The sequence below is a fragment of the Pelophylax lessonae genome, assembly GCF_965119305.1.
Source record: "Pelophylax lessonae genome assembly, chromosome: 4".
Lineage (NCBI taxonomy): Eukaryota > Metazoa > Chordata > Amphibia > Anura > Ranidae > Pelophylax > Pelophylax lessonae.
Genome location: NC_138771.1, coordinates 502295426 through 502317323, shown reverse-complemented (window position 1 = coordinate 502317323; position 21898 = coordinate 502295426). Strand labels below are relative to the sequence as shown.

General features: G+C 46.2%; 1 protein-coding gene across 1 annotated transcript in view; it reads right to left on the bottom strand.

Annotated features, from left to right (window-relative positions):
• The window catches only part of OVCH1 (ovochymase 1), a gene marked incomplete at its 5' end in the record, with an annotated part of 123631 nt that overhangs the window by 26832 nt on the left and 74901 nt on the right, over positions 1–21898 (bottom strand). The window contains 7 exons of the mRNA XM_082256363.1: positions 12875–13039; positions 14033–14257; positions 14439–14468; positions 17694–17765; positions 17877–18033; positions 19207–19352; positions 20464–20659. Coding sequence (XP_082112489.1) covers positions 12875–13039; positions 14033–14257; positions 14439–14468; positions 17694–17765; positions 17877–18033; positions 19207–19352; positions 20464–20659 — 991 coding nt within the window. The remainder of the gene's footprint in view (positions 1–12874; positions 13040–14032; positions 14258–14438; positions 14469–17693; positions 17766–17876; positions 18034–19206; positions 19353–20463; positions 20660–21898) is intronic.

The window sequence follows — 21898 nt, the reverse complement described above, 5'->3', positions numbered from 1 at the left end:
TTTTCTGTTTTCCCCTACCCCACTGCTTCTTAATGGCTGGTACTTTGGGAATCTTCCCATGCAACCTTTGGTAGAGCAAAAAAACGCTTTCTGGGGTTTTTTTTGCTTTTGATCAGAAAGGCTTTCTTCTCATCTGCGGTTCACTCCAAGACTTTCTCCAGGTCCTGTCTGAATAATAGGCCCCCCTCAAAAAAGGGATGCCACAAAGTCCTATTTTTGAGACCGGGTTCCCTGACCAGGATTTCAACCATAGAGCCCAGCGAGAAGAATATACCAGGGCTGTGGCTTTAGCTGAGAGCTTGATAGATTCTGCTAAGGCGTCTGCCATATAACACACAGCTTTCTGTAACAAAGGTGGGGAATCCAGGATTTCCTTCCGTGAAGTTCCCCCTCTAAATGGGCCTGTAGCTGGTCTAACAAGAAGACCTCCAAATTGCGAGCTACCACTGTTGTAGCCATCGCCGGCTTTAAGTTGGCCATGACTACTTCCCAAGATAGTTTCAATAACACCTCCATTCTTTTGTCTATGGGTTCCCTAAGGACCCGCATGTCCACAAATGCGAGATCCGTTGATTTAGCGCACTGCGAAAAGCCTGCGTCTAATTTTGAGACTGTTTCACACGCAGGAAGGAGCCTCTCTAAAGGGAAATCTCCTTTTTAGACTTTTCGGAAAAAAATAACTAACTTTCTCAGGCTCCATCCACTGCTTTTTGATAAGAGTCGGACAGTGCTCTGTGTACTGAATATACCCTGCCTTGATCCTCTTTCAGGGTCTGGTACATCTGATCATGAAGGGACAGAGAAGCCTGTTCTTCCTTAATCTCCAAGGTTTCATAAATCACGCCTAGTAAGGCATCCTTCTCCTCAAGTAAGAGCCTGTACCTAGGTGATTTGGTCCCTTGTTCCAGAGTATCTTTGGATGAGGCCACTTCACTTAGCTCCTCCAGGGAATCTGGGTCTTTATCCCCTGTTTTATTGCCCTCCTCTGGGGCTGAAGTGAGAGGTACTTTGGCTGGCTGTTTAGGGGTCTCAAGGTTCGAGAGCATAGATTAAATAACCTTCATTTCTTTTCTCTACGCCCGAAATAAAGCCCTTATGCGCCACTGTAGCCTATTTGTATACCAGTTTATCTATACAAGGCTTGAAGAGCGGTTTGTTCCATCCTTCCTTAAATTTAGACGTTCAAGATGGGCACCTCTGTACCCCTCCAATTTTTATGATTTTTTTAGGCTGAGCCTGAAATAAGGGAAGGGGAGAAGAAGGGAAGGGGGACAAAAAAGGACAAAAACTGTCAAGGACCCTCGACATAAATGGGTGTACCTTCACCGACACCCAACTGCACCCCCAACAGCCATAACCAAATTCACAAGGCTCCTAGCCCGGATCCGGTATCACCTGGGGGGGACCCCATGAGAATCCCCTGCCCCCCCCACCCTCCTCTCCAGCCCTGTAGGTTAAGCCACCCCTGTGTTTGCCTACCAGAGCTGGACTGGCACCACTAGCTCCATGGGTCTGTCGTCCCCCTGCAGCATCGCACTGTTGCACTTGCGATTTGAGCCGGTCCCAGCTTCCACTGCAGCCAAACCAGGAACCCATAAATCCTGTTACTACCAAGGTAACACAGCACCCCCTCCTAGAGTGCCCCTAGGCTTGGGGGGGGGGCAGTGCTCCATAACCTGCTCCTCCAGTGGAGGAAACAAAAAACAGGGGAATGAGGGATAGTGACTGCCCTTTAAGGATTTGACCTTTGCGTTTCCTGCCTCCAGAGGTGGAGCCTGCCTCTCCTGTGCTGTCCTGGACAGAGACTGGAGACAAAACTCTGTAGTTTGGGGTTCGACTTGTTGGCAAATAAGTCGACCTCTGAAAGGCCCCATTTGGATGCTATCTCTGTAAAAACTACTGGATCGAGACCAATCCTCTTGTTAGATTAGCTGCCTGCTCAGAAAGTCGGCTAGGTTCTTTTGTATACCTTTGAGATGTATCGCAGAATGGGATTCCAAATGCTCTTCTGCCCAGGAAAAGATTACCTGTGCTATACTCATTAGGATAGGGCTCCTGGTCCCTCCTTGCTTGTTCAGGTACTCTACGGAGGTTATATGTCCGACCTGACTTGTACAAGTTGATCTTGAAATCCTGCAATTTCTCTCGCTACAGCCTTGAGTTCTGTGCAGTTGGAAAAGCTGTGTCTCTCTGGCTGAGTCCAGATTCCTTGCACCCGTTGTCCGTCCAAATGAGCCCCCCCATCCCTTGCTGATGGCATCTGTAGTCAGTATGTGGGAGATTGGAAAAGCCCACAGCAATCCCTCCCGTAGATTGGTTTAGTTTCTCCACCACCATAAGGCCTGCTTTGTTTTGGCTGGAAGGTACACCCTGTCCTCTAAGCCTTTTTTTCCCAAGTTTTGTAAGAGGAAGGATTGAAGTGGTCTCCGGGGTAAACTTGACCCATCTTACTGCCAGGATGGAGGCAGTCAAAAGTTCTAAGATGGACATTATATCTCTTATCGAGACTGGGAGATTGGTCTGCATTTGTGCTGTCCTTTGACCAATGCCATTGACCTTTTCCTTGGTTTCTTGGAGCAGATTTAACCCAGGAACAAGATCTCTTGCGAGGGTGAGAGATTTGATTTCTCCACATTGATTATCCATCCTAGATGGGATAGCCATTGCTGCGCAACTATCAGGGACTGGTAGTTATGGATTGGAGCCTTAAAGGTGCAAGAGCCTCTGCCAGTATTTTGGTAAAGATCCTCGGGGCCAAGGAAAGGCTCAAGAGTAAGGCTCTGCTTTGAAAATTATAAATTTTTTTCCCCTTATCTTTGCTGCCAGCTGAATAAACTTCTGATAGCTTTCTCTTATGGGGGTGTGCAAATAGGCATCTTTTAAATCTGTCATTGTCATAAAACAATCCCTCTGGAGCAAGTTCCTGACAGGAGTAAATGGATTCCATATGGAATTTTTTGTACCGTATGACTGTGTTTAATGGCCTTTGATTTAGAATCAAGCGGTATCTGCCCGAAGGTTTCTGCTCCAGAAATGCATAAAAACCCCTACCTTTTTCCAGTTTTGGTACTGGTATCAGGACCTTTTGGTCTACTAATTCCCCTATTAGTTGCAGCAAGGCCTGGGCTTTTGCCAGATCCCTGGATAATTGGGTAATTAGCATTCTTGAAGGAGGCCTTTCACTGAACTCCAAGGCATAACTGCTTTCGATTATTCCTCTGACGAAGCTGTTAGAGGATAGTTTTTGCCACTGGGGAAGGAATTTCTCCAACCTTCCTCCCACTTGGCATCTGGCGTCACTGCAATTTGGAATTTTGTCCAGGAAGGTTAAAGAGCACCTTTGCCCTTGGCCTCCCCTTCTTGCCAGACCAATTATTTTTCGGTTTTCCCTGCCCTGTTTCCTAGGTTTGTTCCCTACAGGGACAAAAACATTTTCTAGGAAAGGACCTCTTTTTAACTAGGAAGATTTTCTTCCTATCAGTTGTATGCTCCAGGGCTTAATCCAATTATGGGCCCAAAAGGGTAACACTACATAGGCCTAACTTGGAAGCTGTATCCCGGCCAGGTTTTAAGCCAAAGTGCTCTCCCGGCTGTCACTGATAGCGAAGCTGCTCTGACTGATAATTTCACTGACTCAGCTGAGGCAATAAAGCCTACTGCTTTAAAAAGAGCATGGGAATAGATTTTAACAATTCCTCCCTGGGGGTACTAGCCATCAGGTGGTCTTGCAGCTGTTTTAACCAAAATTCTAAATTTCTTGCTACACAGGTCATAGCTAATGACAGCCTTAGGTTGGCTGTAGAGGTATCCCATGATCTTTTTAGGATTATGTCGCCCCTTTTGTCTATTGGGTACCCCAAGTGTCTCATGTACTCAAAGGCCAGATCTGAATGTTTTGAGGGGGAACCTTCTCTTTAGGCTACTTGAAAAGGTTCTTTTTTGCTAGTTCTGACCACTCCCTGAGCACCATATCGGTCATGACCTGGTGCCTTGCGGCACAGGAAGGACAGTTTTAGTAGTTGATTTTTCTGATCTGAAAGATTCCTTCTGAGAGGGGACAGAGAGAAAAACAAAAAAGGGGAATGTGTTAATAAGAGACCCCAGCTGTCCAGCCCACCCTTCAGTGCTTTAGCTTAGGTTGCCCAAAAAGCTGCTAAACGTTCCCCCCAGGAACTTCAGCGCTCCCCCTGCTAAAACCCAACCACCTCCACTGAAAAAATGCATCCACAGGAAAATATGGCTCTGGCCACTGCCAGCCTACCTGCGATGAGGCAGTGTTTGTCTTCCCCAGAGCATGGGATGCCTCCATGTCCCTCTGCTCCCTGGTACTTTAAACCCATGCTGTCCCCCTTTTAAAAAATTGATTTTTGTAAGATCTTACCGTAAAATCCTTTTCTCTTAAGCTCATTGACAGACGTAGTCTTCTTGATTCTCAAGAGCTGGGTTATGTTGTCTCCGCAGGAGTAGGACTAGGCAGAAAGACAAAACGTTCTGGCTCCACCTTAGGGGCAGTCCCTGAGGGTATATCCTCCCTCTCTCTGCTGCAGGGAATCAGTTCTGTTTTAAAGCAGTACAGAGAATTTAACCCAACCCAACTCAATGATAGAGGGGCGGGTACTACGTCTGTCAATGAGCTTAAGAGAAAAGGATTTTACGGCAAGATCTTACAAAAATCCATTTTTCTCTATCGCTCATTGACAGACGTAGTCTTCTTGATTCTCAAGAGCTGGGACATCCAGAAGCAGTGCCACAAATGAGGGGTGGGATTGACAAAATCAAATCCAATCTAGAAGGCCCAACCGGTGCCAAACTAGAAGTTTTAAAGGCTCATTATAAACAAAGAATGAGACTAAAGAAAAATTTTCCAACGGAAAAAACCCTCGAGGTAGACCACTGGTCTCCTCAAATTGCGGCCTGCAAAACCTTGCGGCCAAACGAGGCATCAGATGATGCCATTACATCAACTTTATAATGTTTAGTAAAGGTATGCACCGACGACCAGGTAGCCGCCTTGCACACCTGGATCACTGACGCCTGATGGCGAAAGGCCCATGACGCACTAAGTGCCCGAGTGGAGTGCGCCTTAACAGGGAACGGGGGCTCCCGACCCTTAATAGAATAAGCCTGTACTACCGTCTGTCTGATCCATCTGGAAATGGTCGCGGCAGATGCAGGCAACCCCTTTTTGGGTCCATCTGGGATCACAAAAAGTGAATCCGTCTTGCGAAACGAGTCTGTCGTTTTCAAGTATACCCTGATCGCCCGGACCACATCCAAGGAGTGTAAAGCAAACTCTCGCGGATGACTGGGCTTAGGACACAGGGAAGGTAACACAATTTCTTCATTCAGATGAAATTCTGAAACCACTTTTGGTAGGAAGGATGGATTCGGACGAAGAACCACCTTATCTCTATGAACCACCAGATATGGTGAACGACAAGATAATGCGGCCAGTTCTGACACCCTGCGTGCAGAAGTAATAGCCACCAAGAAGGCCACCTTCTGGGACAACGTAGGTAGAGGAATCTCCCTAATATCTTCAAAGGGAGGTTTCTGAAGAACCGACAACACTAAATTAAGATCCCAGGGGGGTAACGGCGCGTGCACTGGCGGAGCCAGATGTCGCACCCCCTGGATGAAATTCCGCACCAAGGAATGAGTAGCCAAAGGCTTCTGAAAGAAGATAGCTAATGCTGAGACCTGACCCTTGATAGTACTCAAGGCCAGTTTCTGCTCAACCCCTTGTTGCAGAAAAGCCAATATTCGACTAATCGAATAAGACCGAGGACGGAACCCCAAAGGTTCACACCATGCAATGTAGGACTTCCATGTGCGATGATAAATCTTTCTGGAAGTCGCTTTCCTTGCTACAACTAGAGTAGGAATAACTGAAGCTGACAAACCTTTGTCCTTCAGCACCTGGGTCTCAATAGCCAGGCCGTTAAAGCCAGCGATCGTAAAGCAGGATGGAAGATCGGTCCCTGAGACAGTAGATCCTCCCTGAGAGGAAGTCTCCACGGGACGTCCGCCACCAGTCTGACCATGTCGGCGTACCAAGCTCGACGAGGCCAGTCCGGAGCTACCAGAATTACTGGAATTCCTTCCTCCTCTATCCTGCGAAGAAGTCTTGGCAGTAACGCGAGAGGAGGGAAGGCATACATTAGCTGGTATTGCCCCCACGGGGCGATCAATGCGTCTGCGGTTTCTGCTAGAGGATCGCGGGAGCGAGCCACGAATCTCTGAACTTTCCTGTTGAATCGTGATGCCAACAGATCCACATCCGGGGTGCCCCACCGTAGGCACAACTGGTGGAAAACGTCTGGATGGAGGGACCATTCCCCCTGATCCAGAGTCTGACGGCTGAGATAATCTGCCTGCCAATTCTCCACCCCCGGAATGAACACCGCAGAGATTGCTGGAACAAATCGTTCCGCCCAGCGAAGAATGCAAGCCACTTCTTTGGCCGCTCGGACACTCTTGGTGCCCCCCTGGTGATTGACATAAGCCACGGCCGTGGCATTGTCCGACTGGATCCGAACCGGGCTGCCCTGGAGCTGCTCGGTCCAGTGAATCAGACAAAGTCTGATCGCTCTCAGTTCCAATACATTTATCGGTAACCTGGATTCTTCCAGGGACCAAAGTCCCTGGACAGATAACTGACCGAGAATTCCTCCCCATCCGGATAGACTGGCATCCGTGGTCACTATCGTCCAATATTTTGGCAGAAATGACTTTCCCTGGCTGAGCATCGGAGACCGAAGCCACCAGACCAGAGACTCTCTGGTCTGTATGCTCAATCGGATCTGATTGTCCAGGGATTCCGGATTCCGATTCCATCTGAGAAGAATCTCTTGCTGAAGAATTCGGGTATGGGACTGGGCAAATGGGACTGCTTCGAACGAAGCCACCATCAACCCCAGAACCCTCATGCAAGTCCGAAGGGAAGACCAGCTGTTGGACAGTAACAACTGGACTGCTGATTGAATCTTTCGGAGTTTCCCTACCGGAAGAAAAACTCTTGTCCTGACTGTGTCTAGAATTAGACCCAGATATTCGAGCCTCTGGGTGGGAACCAGAAATGACTTTTGCTGGTTCACCAGCCACCCGAATTCCTGTAAAGAAATCATAGTAATTTCTATGTTTTGTAGCAAGGTCTGAGGAGACTCTGCATGAAGCAGAAGATCGTCTAGGTAACCAAGGATCGATATGCCTCTTTGGCGCAGAAGTGCCAACATTGGGGCCAACACCTTTGTGAAGACCCGCGGAGCCGTGGCGAGACCGAAAGGTAACGCCACAAACTGATAGTGGTTCTCTTCTACGGAAAAGCGTAGAAACCGCTGATGTCCTGCGAAAATGGGAATGTGAAGATAGGCGTCCTTGATGTCTATGGACGCTAGGACATCCCCTGGATGCAGGAAGGCTGCTACTGTGCGAATGGACTCCATTCTGAATCTTCTTATGTTGACAAAAGAATTGAGTGCTCTTAAGTCCAGAATTGGACGCACTTTGCCCTCTTTCCTGGGTATTGTAAATAGGTTTGAATAAAACCCTTGAAACCGTTCTGTCCAAGGAACGTGGACTACCACTCCTTGTTGTAGTAAATCTGTGACTGCTCTCCGCAGATCTTCTAAACGATCTGAGGATAGTCGGATATTGGAAGGGAAGAATCGCGCCGGTGGGAGAGATCGAAACTCGATCTTGTACCCTGACCTTATGACTTCGCAAACCCATTTGTCCGGGATTCTGGAAAGCCATGGATCCGGGAACCGGCGAAGACGTCCCCCCACCCCAGTTATGGGTGGGGGCGCACCTTCAGGCTTTGGATGGTTTATCTTCAGGTCTGGAGGTGGCGGGCTTTTGCTTGCCCGACCAACGACCCCTGACGCCTCCTGCAGGAGCTTTGGAGGACTTCGTTTTTTCACCCGCGGGACGCAAAAACCTCTTGTGAGCAGAAAAAGAAGGCCCTCGTCTTTGAAGAGTTCCTCTACCTTTAAAATTTTGCGGTAAAAAGGTGCTCTTTCCACCCGTGAGATCCTTAATGATCTCATCTAAGTTGGCTCCAAATAGACGCTCTCCTGAAAAGGGGATATTAGCCAATGCTTTTTTGGAACCTTGGTCGGCTAACCAACCTTTTAGCCACAGAGAACCACTGCTGAGACTGATGCTCGCGCCAATAATGGAGTGGCGTCTAACGCCGCATCACACACAAACTGTAACCCCTGTATCATTTGTTCCAACAAATCTGATACCGCCTGAGGGACCTCTTCTAAGTCCCGGCGTAACCACTTGGTCTATTCAGTTACAGCCTGCGAAACCAGACCAATAGCTATTATAGGTCTGAAAGCTGATCCAATCAAGGAAAACATGGTGCGAGACATAGCTTCTATCTTGCGATCCACTGGATCTTTAAAAGACGGAGCGTCTTCTAAAGGAATAACCGTGGCTTTATTCAATCTAGCAATTGGTGAATCCACCACAGGTGGTTCTGTCCATTTCTTAATGAGGGTTTCCTCAAACGGATAACGCCTGTCAATGCGTTTAGAAATAGTAAAAGTGCGTTTTGGCAGACGCCATTCTTCTTCGATTGGATTGCCAAAACATTTGGGCAATGGAAAAACCTTCGCCACTTTGATGCGTTTTTTAGTCCCAAAAGGGATTTCAGTTTCAGCTATTTCCGATGGAATACCCTGTAACCTTAAGGTTTCTTGAACAGATACAATGAGTGCGTTTACCAACGCTTCCTCTCGGGCTATGGCGGATGCCGAAACATCCTCCTCACTGTCTGAAGAGACAGGACCCGAGACACCAATCCCAGATGAGGTACCTGCAACTGCAGAAATAGGCTCAGAGTCTGAATCCGAGGTTTCAGATAATAAGGGGTTAGGCGGGGGTCGCTTTCTTGCGCCCTGTCCCTGACAAGCCACTTCCACCCGGGACACAAAAGTTTCCATAATAGCTGACAATGATTCAATTGTCAATGGGGTGCTGGAGGATCCCGCAGACCCCTCGAGGGGATCCGGAGGAGATACATGAGTGGCAGGGTCCATGTTAATTCAGGACACCTTTGCCAGCAAAACAAAAAAACTTTTTCTTTTTTTTTTTTTTTTTTTTTTTTGTGCGTCTCCCCCTAGCGCAATAGCGCCCCTCAGAGTACCTGCTTCTCGATCCCACAGAGAGAGAGAGGGACCCCCAAGGCTCACCAACCGATGCAGTGCAGTTTCCAACCAACTGCAGTCAGCGTCTGTCTTACACAGACTGGAAGGAGCTGTTTGCTTTTTCCCGGGTAGAAGGACGTGGCTCCGCCCCCTGTGTACGCCTTCCGGCGTTCCCAGCTCTCCACGAGGTAGCTGGGCTCACAAAACATGGCCGCCCCCATAGAAGAGACATAAGACTCCAAAAACATGGCGGCCGGCGTGACCTGAGGACATACATGCATTTGGTCTACGGCAAAATGGCGGCGGACCGCCGAAATCGTTTTCCCAGCACATCCACCTGCATCTCTGCTAAGAGGCGATATCTGGATCTACAGGAGATACACTACACATAAGGTAGGATTATACCTCCTATGTCTGCTGTAATGTTACAGTCTGCTGGGTAGAGTGTTAGCTCTTAAACCAAGTCCACTTCCCACAAACACATGCTGTATTACAAGGGGGACTTGTAAGTATCAGATATATACTGACCATATATGGAGGGGCCCATAATACATACTGCCTCATAACGAGGAAAAAAGGGAACGTTTACTCACCATACCGAACCGACAGGCACCCTCTCTTCACAATACCCTCTCCACCGGGGTGGGGGTTTGTGGACCACTCCGGACGCCTTGACTCTCTGGTTCCTGGCGTCCAAGCGAGACTTTTAACTCGCAAGGTCAGTCCCTCCACCGGGACTCCGTCGCGGCCGACCCAGCGCGGAGCTCTGGTCTGCACGCGCTCGTAGGCAGAAACCGGGGTGACCACTGGATCTCAACATCCAGCCCGTCGCCCGGCCCCGCATACTTACTTGAATGTGTCGCGGCCGACCAAGCGCAATGCCATGGTCTGCGCGCGCTCGTAGGCCGGCTGGGGTGACCACAAGTGTCGCCCAGTCCGGCATTTTTGCTTGAAGATCTCACAGGAAAAAACACTGGAGAAAACTACCTAAAAAATGTCTTTTTCTTAAAGAAAAAAGTCTTGCCAGGACCAAAAGATCCCAGCAAGGAACTTAGGTCCTTACTCCTGACTAGACAGAAAAAAACTGATTCCCTGCAGCAGAGAGAGGGAGGATATACCCTCAGGGACTGCCCCTAAGGTGGAGCCAGAACGTTTTGTCTTTCTGCCTAGTCCTACTCCTGCGGAGACAACATAACCCAGCTCTTGAGAATCAAGAAGACTACGTCTGTCAATGAGCGATAGAGAAACACCAGCTTGGCCCTCCCCTTGCTCTCTGTGCCTGGAGGCCGGAACCACGACCTGCAGTGCACAGCGATAATGCCACATCCACCAGAAATGATGGCCAGCGTCTTCCGGTTCGCCGTGTCCTGCAGCAAGGATGCTTACGCCTTCCCCACTGCCAATGCTTATCCATCATTGCCCTCTCCCTCGCCAGGCACTGGAGCCGCCGGGAACGGGTAACTCCATACCTCTGCAGAGGGAACCCGAGGCCTGTAGCTGCTCTTAGGAAACAACTTAAGGGAAACTTCTGGCTAGCACGGGCAGCCCTTAAGCGATTGAGCTCATCCATCCCCCTCTTAAAAGACGGTTCCTCCAGGCGACATGCACATGTTCCTCTAGACTACATACACACACTACTCAAAAAAATTAAAGGAACACTTTGAAAACCAATCAGATTTCAATGAGAGAAAATAGCATGCTGGATATGTATATGGATATGGGCTTGGTAATGTGTTGGGAATGAAAGGATGCCATATCGTTTGATGGAAATAAAAATTATCAACCTACAGAAGGCTGAATTCAAAGACACCCCAAAAATCAAAGTGAAAAAATGATGCAGCAGGCTAGTCCATTTTTCTGAACTTTTATTGCAGCAACTCAAAATGGTACTCAAAGCAATGCAAGCCTGACAATGTCTGGTCATGCGCCTAATGAGACGACGGATGGTGTCCTGGGATATTTCCTCCCAGATCTGAACCAGGGCATCACTGAGCTCCTGAACAGACTGAGGTGCAACCTGGTGGTGTCGGAAGGACTGAAAACATAATGTCCCAGGGGTTTTCTATTGGCTTTGGGTCAGGTGAGCGTGAAGACATTCAATGGTATCAATTCCTTCAAGTGTGATTTTTTTTTATTTGGTCTTTTTTCTGTAGCACCCTCCTAGGTAGGTGCTATGAAAAGTATATTGTGACCCTGTCTGCTTATCAGGGGGGCCTGATCATTCTGCTAGGCTGTCATGTGTTTCCAGGTGTGTCTGTTGAGTCTGGGGAGTCTCCCCACTGTGTCCAATGAGGGCTCTTATTGCACAGTGGAGGAAACCTAGCCAACAGCACACCAGGGCTTGTATCTACCCAGAGGGCGGAGTCTGCTGCAATGCACCCTGGGATTGGGTAGAAGTCTGAGGGGAGCACATGACAGAGCGTCTTTGGCGGGAAGCAGAGTCCCAGGAGGAGGTGACGGCTGTCACACCTCCTGTCGGAGGAAGCAAGTGTGTCCTGGGCGGTCGGCCTAGAGGACCGGAGGTAGAGCTGGGCTGCAGAAAGGGATCCAGAGTGCTGTGGACCGAGTGGAGCTGCTGGGCAGAAGTTTCCAGGAAAAACAGTGTTGCGAGTACTCAAAACTGCCCAGGGGTCTGCCTAGGAAAGGGGACCACTCCAGAAGGTCGAAGGGATATGGGAGCCAGCTAACCAGTAGAGAGGTTTAGAAAAAGGGGGTGCCTGTGTCTAAACCCTGAAGAGAAGTAGAGAAAAGGGGGCGCCGGTGTGGGCCCTGAAGTGTTCAGCAGTGCAGCAGTATATACAAATAGCTACCTCAGCAAGGAGTGCTTAAGGGAGCTTAAAGAGGACTTCTTGTTCAGCGTTAACGGGCATCAGGCTAGTGTTAACCAGTATTTTGCCAGCGTCAAGTCAGCGCCAATCAGCATTTTTCAAGTGTCGCCAAGTTGTACATAATTGAGCCAAAGGAGTATCCCACTCATCCCTTTTCCTATCCTAGTTACAAAATAAATACAAAAACCCAAAAATACTGGACTGGTCATTGTCTCAGTGCTCACACTTGGAGAAATATGCACAAAGGTACTTTTTGTTGCACCCGGTGACCCAGCAAAACGGCTGGGAATTGTGCTACATTTCATTTAGCAAAAAAGAAAGAACCCAGTGGTGATTTAATATCACCATAAGAAAAATACATTTGTGTAAAAAAAAAAAAAAAAAAAAAAAGAAGAGGTTAAAAACTTTATATGGGTACAGTGTTGCGTGACTGCGCAATTGTCATTTAACGTGTGACAGCACCGAAAGCTGAAAATTTGCCTGGGCAGTGAATGGGTAATAATGTCCAGTATTGAGGTGGTTAATGCTAGGTCCTTACCCTATAAGAGGCTTTTTCAGAAATGAACTCAAATGATTTTGGTTTCTCGGCGACACACTTTTTCCCTGCCCAGTTATTCCCATCTAATCAGTCTCATTCAGCCCAGAATGGCTGACATAATGGAAAGAACTGCACATAGCTTCATAGGAAAACAAAATTTCTATAGTTTTGTCAAATAAGTAAAGCTTTATATATGTGCATTTGTTATCGTGTGCCACTTCACTAAAAGGCAATATCATTTTTTTTCTAAAATTTCAGATCTGGATGGAAGGGTTATAAACCACACTGATTTGTTTCTTTAATCAATTCATTTATACATACTAACAAATCTAAAAAAATAAACCAAAACTAACCATTTTCTTCAGCAGTTTCCAGGGATCGCAGTGTTTCTGCAGTACTATCACTATATTGGAGGTGAAACCCGCGGCTGGTCCCAGATGAGTCAGTGTGGAAATTAAGTGTTATGTGACCTCCACTGGATTGCAAGGTCAGATTGGAGATTTTTCCACATAGGGTAACTAGAACAAGATGGAAGACATTTTACCAGAAGACAATATATGGTGACTACCTTTACTTCAATTAAAGCTAAACTCCAGGTAGTAATACAGACACAAGTTGAAGCTGATCAGTAATTATTAAAGTAACTAAAGGAAAAACTTTTTGTTTGTTTTGGATAGAGTGGAGAGGGATTAGAACACCTGTCTGTTTTTATTGTTGTCCGGACGGCCAGCTTCTTTAGGATCGGCTGCAGTACAAACTAGGGATCGACCGATTATCGACAATGCCGATATATCGGGGGCCGATATGCACTTTCCCCGATATATCGGAATCGGCCCTTGAGGTGCCCGATATTGCAGATATTTCAGGAAAGTGCTGTACTGGAGCGATGCCTGCAGCTAGAGGCATCACCCCGATAGCGGCGTCCATAGCCGATGGTCGGCTGTCTTGTAATGACAACCGATGCAGCTGAGAAGCTGCTCGGAGCGGGAGGAGACGTCTTCCGCCTTCCGCGGCTCGCCCAGGTCTCCCGTCCCACCGGGAGACCCGGGCATCCTAACTGCACGGCTGCCGAAAAGAATACCTGATCAAAGCCGCATTCAGCTCTGATCGGGTCTCCATGTAAAAAACCTCGGCGGCAAATTTAGAAAAATGTGAGCATTCAAAACAAAAGCCAAACTTGGCGTTTTGAATGCTTTAAGTGCAGAGGAGGGGTTTGGTGTCTTTTAAACCCCCAGATCCCTCCACCAGAGTACCTGTGGAAAAAAAAAAAAATTAAATGTCCGAAAATATCCGATGACCAAAATATCGGTATCGGTAATAAAAAAAATATATCGGTCGATCACTAGTACAAACGGGCTGAATGTCCGGCCAGTTTCTATTGAACCAGCTGATGCCGCCCGACATTCAGCCTCTGTGTATGGGGCTTAAGTCAGTCACCAGTAATCCAATCACTCTGCTCTCTCCAAACTTGTTTTCAGGTCTGCCTTTATCGTCCCCTATAAAACACCTACCCAATAAATGTGTCCGATTGCTGGCTCCATCATAAATATTAAGAGCATCCAGGGTGCAGTTTGGAGACTCCTGCAAGGCCAAATCTATGATGAGAACCCGGATCTGCTGGCCAGAGGACGTGGAGAGAATCCACCAGCAGTTTAGGCCATTCATGTAGGTTACTGGATAGCCAGGAGACTTGAGATCACCAGACCCAACCGAGAGGACCTCTTGACTTGGACAACCTAGAGACACAAGTAAATGCAGCTTTGCCAAGTTTGTAAACCATACCTTTGTGCCATTCTCTATGTTAGCAGAAAAACTACAGTGCTGATGATTAGGGATGGAGACTTTTAAATAAGATTTTAACACTATTTGAAATATAATGAATGTTAAAGGAAAAAAGTGTCCCTTAGATAGACTTACCAGACTGGCCCCCAACTCTCTTCACCCATTCTACAAACAAGAAAACAAGTTAATAATTTCATGTGGGCATTGAAGTGATATGAAAGCCATTTATTTTTTTAAATGAGATGCTGATAGCAGAACATACATGCTCTTGCGGTTTTCTTTTCAATTTTTTGCCTCTGTGCTTGCTCCTTATACTCTCCCCTGGCTGTGCTGTCCAGTTTCAGGTATGTGGGTGTCCCCTGTGCCTGCTAGGACCAACACTTGGTTGAACAACAAGCCTATCTGAAGCCAATTCCACTGCCACACACACACTAAAGCCTCGTACACACGCAACGATTATCGGCCGACCGATCGGCCGACTTTTGTCCAGTGTTGTTGTGTTGGTTGAAATGTGCTCTAGACTACACACAAATTTTCTGGGCCAACAAAAATCTACTTCAGAAGTGATGTCATGTGATGGTTTACTTTCCGTGTGTTTTTTCTTCTCTGAGCATGCCCAGTCTTGCTCATCTTGATTTTTTGTCTGCCGAAATCTGTACTGACTGACGGAAAATCGGGCGTTGTGGAGACGGCCAACAAAAATTTTATAGCCTGCACACCGACTTTTCGGCCGAAAAAAATCTGGAGTCGGTTATCAGCAGCATCATACTAACAAACCGAAAAACGGCTGATCGGACGTTGGCCGAAAATTCACAGCCGATAATCATTGCGTGTGTACGAGGCTTTACACGGTTAGAGCAAGACACACAAAAACCAAAGCCAAAGATTGGGAACTGCTAATCGATCACCACTGTGGAGGAGGATAGGTGCAACTTTGATTCTGTGTCTCTCGCACTGCCTGTTAATGCGGCATTGGGAACAGCTGCATATAAGCTTATAGTTTAAAACGGGAGTGTGCATGAAGAGGAGACTCCGCCAGAACCCCAGCAGGCACAAGGGGCACCCACATACCATGCAGTGTGGCTGGGGGATGGTATGAAGCAGACACAGGAGAGAAAACTTGAAAATCCAGTACAATGGCTTAGCATGGTCACGCTAGGACAGTATTTCCATTGTTAAACAGCCAGTGTCCTAAAAATCAGAACACACTGAGGTGTTTTAAGTGACAGTGGTGTCAGAAACATAACAGGCACATTCATTTTGCTTTAACACATCTTGAGAAAATGCTAATTTTTAATAACTTAAAAAAGTAAAGTCATTTCGAGTCATATGTCTCAAGTCAAATTCAAGTCTCAAGTCATGAATACCAAGTCAAAGTCAAAGTCAAGCAAGTCTCAAGTCCTCAAACTGGTGACTTGAGTCTGACTTAAGTCAAGTCATGTGACTTGAGTCCCCCACCTCTGCTAACCACACCCCAGAGACTAATTTCTTGCTTGTGTCATTAGCTCACTGATTTTCCCAGAAGTGTGAACTAAGATGCAAATCAGATTGTAGGCATCCCCTGCAATAAAAATGTCATTTTTGGTGAGATACTTCCAATAGGAACACGTCTAAAGGGATGCAGACCCAGCAGATTTCCTGATTAGTGCTCTGCAGCTGCACATCTGACTAATAATTATGAAACCACTCCCATTAGATTTATTTTCCCACAGGGGCACAGAGGGATTTCTTCAGAATAACAAAAGGTAGGAATCTGCAACAAAGTTTATTACAATCCCTGCAATGTACATAGATCACACAGATGATAATGTTTTTTTCTTTTTCCAACAAAAGTGAAGTTTCTTCCACAGCAAGCGCTATAGGTAATCGATTTACATTGATTATTTCTTCCACAAAAGTGAAGTTTAGCAGAACTCTAGTGTAAACACTATATTGTCAAAAGTATTGGGACACCTGTCTTTATACACACATGAACTTTAATGGCATCCCAGTTTTAGTCTGTAGGATTCAATATTGAGCTGTGCCCACCCTTTGCAACTATAACTCCTTCAACTCTTCTGGGAAGGCTGTCCACAAGGTTTAGGAGTGTGTCTATGGGAATGTTTGACCATTCTTCTAGAACCGCATTTGTGAGGTAAGGCACCGATGTTGGACGAGAAGGCCTGGCTCGCAGTCTCTGCTCTAATTCATCCCAAAGGTGTTCTATCGAGTTGAGGTCAGGACTCTGTGCAGGCCAGTCAAGATCCTCCATGCCAAATTTGATCATCCATGCCTTTATGGACCTTGCTTTGTGCACTGGTCCAAATAATTTGGTGGAGGGGGGATTAGGGTGTGGGGTTGTTTTTCAGAGGTTGGGCTTGGCCCCTTAGTTCTAGTGAAGGGAACTCTTAAGGCGTCCGCATACCAAAACATTTTGGACAGTTTGATGCTCCCAACTTTGTGGGAACAGTTTGGAGATGGCCCCTTCCTGTTCCAAGATGACTGCGCACAAAGCGAGGTCCATAAAGTCATGGATGAGCGAGTTTGGGGTGGAGGAACTTGACTGGCCTGCGCAGAGTCCTGACTTCAACCCAATAGAACACCTTTGGGATGAATTAAAGTGGAGACTGCGACACAGGCCTTCTTGTCCAACATCTGTGCCCAACCTCACAAATGCGCTCCCTGGAAGAATGGTCAAAACATACCCAGTTAGTGGTCTTTACTATTGGTCCAAGTGGCAGAATGGCCAGGCCCACAACCAGGGCCAGTGCTTAACTATTTTTCACCCTAGGCAAGCCTAACACTTCCGGCAATGCCCCCAACCCACCTGTGGGGGCGATTAGAGGGGGAGGGCTGAGGGATGCAGCAGGGGTGTCATTAGTCTTGCCTAGGGCCTCGCAGGTTAGAGGGACAGAGCCCAAACTCACCGGACTCAAAAGCTAGTTTGTTCCGCCTCCTCCACCTCCCCAGCTGTGCCCACCTTCTCCGTCTCCTTCGCTGTGCCCCCACAGATTTAGGTGCTGCTGACCTCCTATTCAGCAGCCGTGATGAATGTCCTCCACCGCTGCCGCTTTCTCTGCATTAAGTCAGCACCCCAGCACTGTGTAGGGCCCCCCATGTTCCCCGGCCATGCTAACAGGAAGTCAGCGAGCCATGGCTGCATCCTCTAGGCAGCAGTGCACCCTAGGCAGCTGCCTGTTTCGCCTAGCGAGAGCACCGGCCCTGCCCACAACAGCTTGAGCTGCACAGACTGCAGATGTAGTCCCTGTGTTACTACTGCACCCTATTCCACCAAACAACAGGAAGGAGAAGAATGGGACAGCTTCAGTCACATGCCTGCTACATTTCATATATTTAGAATAAATAGAATGTACTTTGCTAAAGGGTAGGGGGGAGGGGGGGGGGGATTACTTTGCTGCCTGGAGTTTTGAAATAAATTATCCGCTGGCAGGGTCAGTCGGTCTTTAATCGGTTTGTTTCTTCCTAGAACAGATAAAAAAAAAAAAAAAGAAGATTACAAAGTAATCTAGCCACAGGAACACAAGCATTCGCTCTCCATTATGTCACTCTACCTTTGTACCTGTTACTATTTACCTTGTTGAGTGTCTTCTATCCAACTCAAGAAAGACCGGACTCTGGCATACACTCCTGGTTTCCGGGGCCTAGCACATCCGACGCCCCAACTGACAATACCATAAACTACATAGGAGTTGTTTGCATTGCGACAGACCAAAGGACCACCGGAGTCACCCTGGAATGACAATGTTTGGGAATATTCCATAGGGTAAAGGTTATAGAACAGTACCAAAAATCAATCACAATTCACCACTCACTAATCCAACTTAAATATGGATACTAGGGGTTACTGTGCTTTGCATGACATGGTATCTTTGATTGATTTTTAACTGCTTTATTAAATAAGCCTAGGTAAACCTAATGTAGATGTGAACTCAATCACTAAAATATTATAATTGCTAACATAGTAATGTCATTTCAAAAGTTTTTCTCAATTTTTTTTTTTAACTCTGCATCATTCATTAACCACTTTTATACCGCAGTACGTCATATGTCTTGGGCTTTGAGTGGGGATATCGGAATAATGCCTGCAGCTGCAGACATCATTCAGATATTTTTTTCAGCCGGCGATTCCCTTCACCATAAGAACAATCATAGCGTCTGTTCAGCCTCTTGATTGTTCCTAAAGGCGGCAGGAGGCGACATCTCCCGCCACCCTCAGGTGCTTCTACCGCCTCAGCCGTACCATCGGCAAGTCGGAGAAGGAATCCGCCAGTGCCAGAAGTACACCATAGAAAATAAAGAGGACCAGAGGGTCCCCGGCAATCTCTATAACTCTTGGAGGCCTGGCAATTGTCAATACTGCCGTGATCTGGGCTTGAAAACGGAGATGTTTTTTTTTTTTTTTTGGGATCTTAGGCTTTCCAGCTGGTAAGAGAGATCTGAGGTCTTATTGACCCCAGGTCTCTCCATAAAGAGGACCTGTCATGCACTATTCCTATCACAAGGGATGTTTACATTCCTTGTAATAGGAATAAAAGTGATATAAAAAAAATGTTAAGGGAAAGTGTAAAAATAAAAAATAAATTGAAAGTGCCCCTGTTCCCGCGTACTCGCATGCAAAAGTGAACGCATACTTACGTCGCGCCCACATATGTAAACGGCGTTCAATCGTCACGAATGTTAGAGCAAGAGCAACAATTCTAGCCCAAGACCCCCTCTGTAACGCTAAACAGGTAACCTGTAAACATTTTTGAAGCGTCGCCTATGCAGATTTTTATGTACCGAAGTTTGGCGCCATTCCACGAGTGAGCGCAATTTTAAAGCATGACATGTTGGGTATTGCCCGGGGGCCCTTTAATGCTTTTAAGATGGCACTGTCCAGACTCCGTATTGATAATATTTTCACCTTGCAGGCGTCCTTCCCTCCAGAGTCTGGAAACCCTGCACAGATCATGCGCTCTGAAATCCTCCCAGGGTGGTAAGTAGTGTTACAGACTGCAACATTGACAATGGGTACCTGTAGCTGCTGCAAGCGTCTGGAAAGCTCTGCAACTAGATACAAACACAAGACAACATGAAAGTGAAAACAATGAAAGATGTTGTTTGTATATACAGACATAAGTGATGCAAGTGGGGGGGATTCATCCTACCAGCATTCAGAGATGTATAGTAACTTAGTAGAACTACTTCACTACTGTACTTAAGTACTGAAAGGCGGTATCTGTACTTTCCTAGAGTAGAATTTTTTTCTCCTACTTCCACTTTTACTTCACTACATTTTTTCGATGATTTCAATACTTCTACTCCGATATTTTTTTTTTGTGCTGCATAGTTACTCGTTACAATTATAAAAAATTACCACTGCCAGAACAGTAGATGGCAGGTTTCATGAAGTTCAAAAAATTGTTGTCTGCACCTATTATTTGGAATAGCACCTGTTTGATTCCTGCACCGTTGAAAATATATTCATCTTGTTTTGTCATTATATATATATATATATTTAAAGATTCACAATATTTTGGACTTTTTATTGACTTTGATTTCATACACTCTTCCTTTATTTCATTATTGGAATATATTGTTGTATATCACATTGGTTTATATATGATTTTGCGCACCAATAAGCTGTGGAGAAGAAAAAACATGCAGGGATAAGAAGGAGGGATGCTTTAAAGGGGGAAGGGAGGGACATACTTTATCTGTTTTTGTTTACAAAAAGTTACAGACAAAGGAAATGTGATTGTCCTTTAGGTTAATCATTTGAAATAATAAAAAAACAATATGATGTTCAAACTTTTGACTTCTTTCTTTAATAACTAAATAACACAGTACTTGTACTTTTACTTTTAGTACTTGAGTAGCAAATTTTTTTTAAAACTACTGGTACTTTTACTTTCAGTACTTGAGTAGCAAAATGAAAAAAAAAAAAAAAAACTACTTGCAATACTCAAGTACAAAAAATGTTGAATACTTTAGTACTTCTACTCAAATCACTTTTGATAGAGCACTTCCACTTCTACTCAAGTCCCTTTTTGATCGAGCACTTGTACTTTTACTCAAGTATGGGTTTCGAGTACTTTATACAACTCTGCCAGCATCTACTTGTAACTGAAATATTGTTCAAACTGGAAAGTTCTATGACTATCATTTTGTGGGCAGTCACCTTCTCCTGTGTTGCCCCAACCTGTGACCACACATAGGGAGGAAGGTTCGGGGGGCTCATCCATTCTGGGCAGACAGACTGGGCGCACAAAGTCATTGAACACGAAGGGCTTTTCCACCTGAAGTAAACCAACATCGTAGTCGTAGGTGAAGAAGTCAAAGTTTTCATGAGCTGTTATTGCCAGAACATTCCTTCTCTGAAGAGGGCAAAGAGAAAAACAAATGTGAAAATGCTTGCAATGGAATGGCATACATGACAATTTTTGTTTAGCTGCCCTTGCATCCATCATGACCGTCAAGGTTTTACTGTCAATTGAACTGCCAGCCCCTCTCTCTGGAGTTTGTTCTCTGTATATGTGAAGGAATGAGATGAACACTTGTGAATTAAGCAAAATGTCTATTTTTCTATGTGTATTCTTCTCTACATATCTATATATATATTTCCTCTGTCGTCCTTACTCAAAATGGCCGTTACTAGATACCTCCCACCCCCCACCACCGAGATGGAACGTGAAAAGAAAGATGGAGCCTTGGCACAGTGCCTTCAAAAGAAGATAACATTCATGAACTGGAAAGGGACCACCTTATAACGGACCTGACTAATCAGAAAGCTGCAAATAATCAGTATTATGCTAATATTATGCTTATGACGTACTAACATATGACACCGCCTACTAACATACGACACCGCCTACTAACTATATAATATACTGTCCATTAGAAATAAAAGTAGTATCATTTACCTGAACAATGTGTGTCAGTCTATGATATCCACGTGCATGCACTGTAATTACCTATTTAATCAGATCCAGCAGCAAGAAATCTATTTTGAACCTGATTGAGGTTCCCTAACCATTACAAATGGCGTCCCAATGTGGAGCTTCAGGTGTTCGTCTGCCGAAAAGCCGTGTAGGAGGTTTGGCGACTGGATGAGACAGACCAAGAGGGACTTGCGCACCCCTGAGAGTACGGTAGGCACTTTTACCTTACCACTGTACTACTTGTTTCTGTCTTATCTTAATCGCAGATCTCAGGTGCTTTTCGAAAAGACGTTTCAAAAGGTGGGTAATCCTCACCTGGGGCTGTTTTTATTAACCTGCCGTAAGATTTCTGCTGGCTGTATATTGTTTGTTCAGTGTCTGCCATCCTGAGTGAAGTGTGTCTCTGCAGGCTGGAAGGTTGCATTTGTGTGTCACCAAGTGAGCTGTTTTGCCCTTGAATAAGACGGATATTTGCAACGTACGTCCTTTGAGACGGGATACTCAGAGGTTTGTATCCTCTGAGGGGAAAGCCCAGCTGCAGGTGGATGCCCGACACTAGGGGAGGCAGGAGTAATGTCTTCAGTGTCTGTCGTTTTGCTTGAAGTGTGTCTCAATAGGCTGATACACTCGTTGTAAGCGTGCCTTGGATTCAAGTGAGCTGTCTGCCCTTGAAAA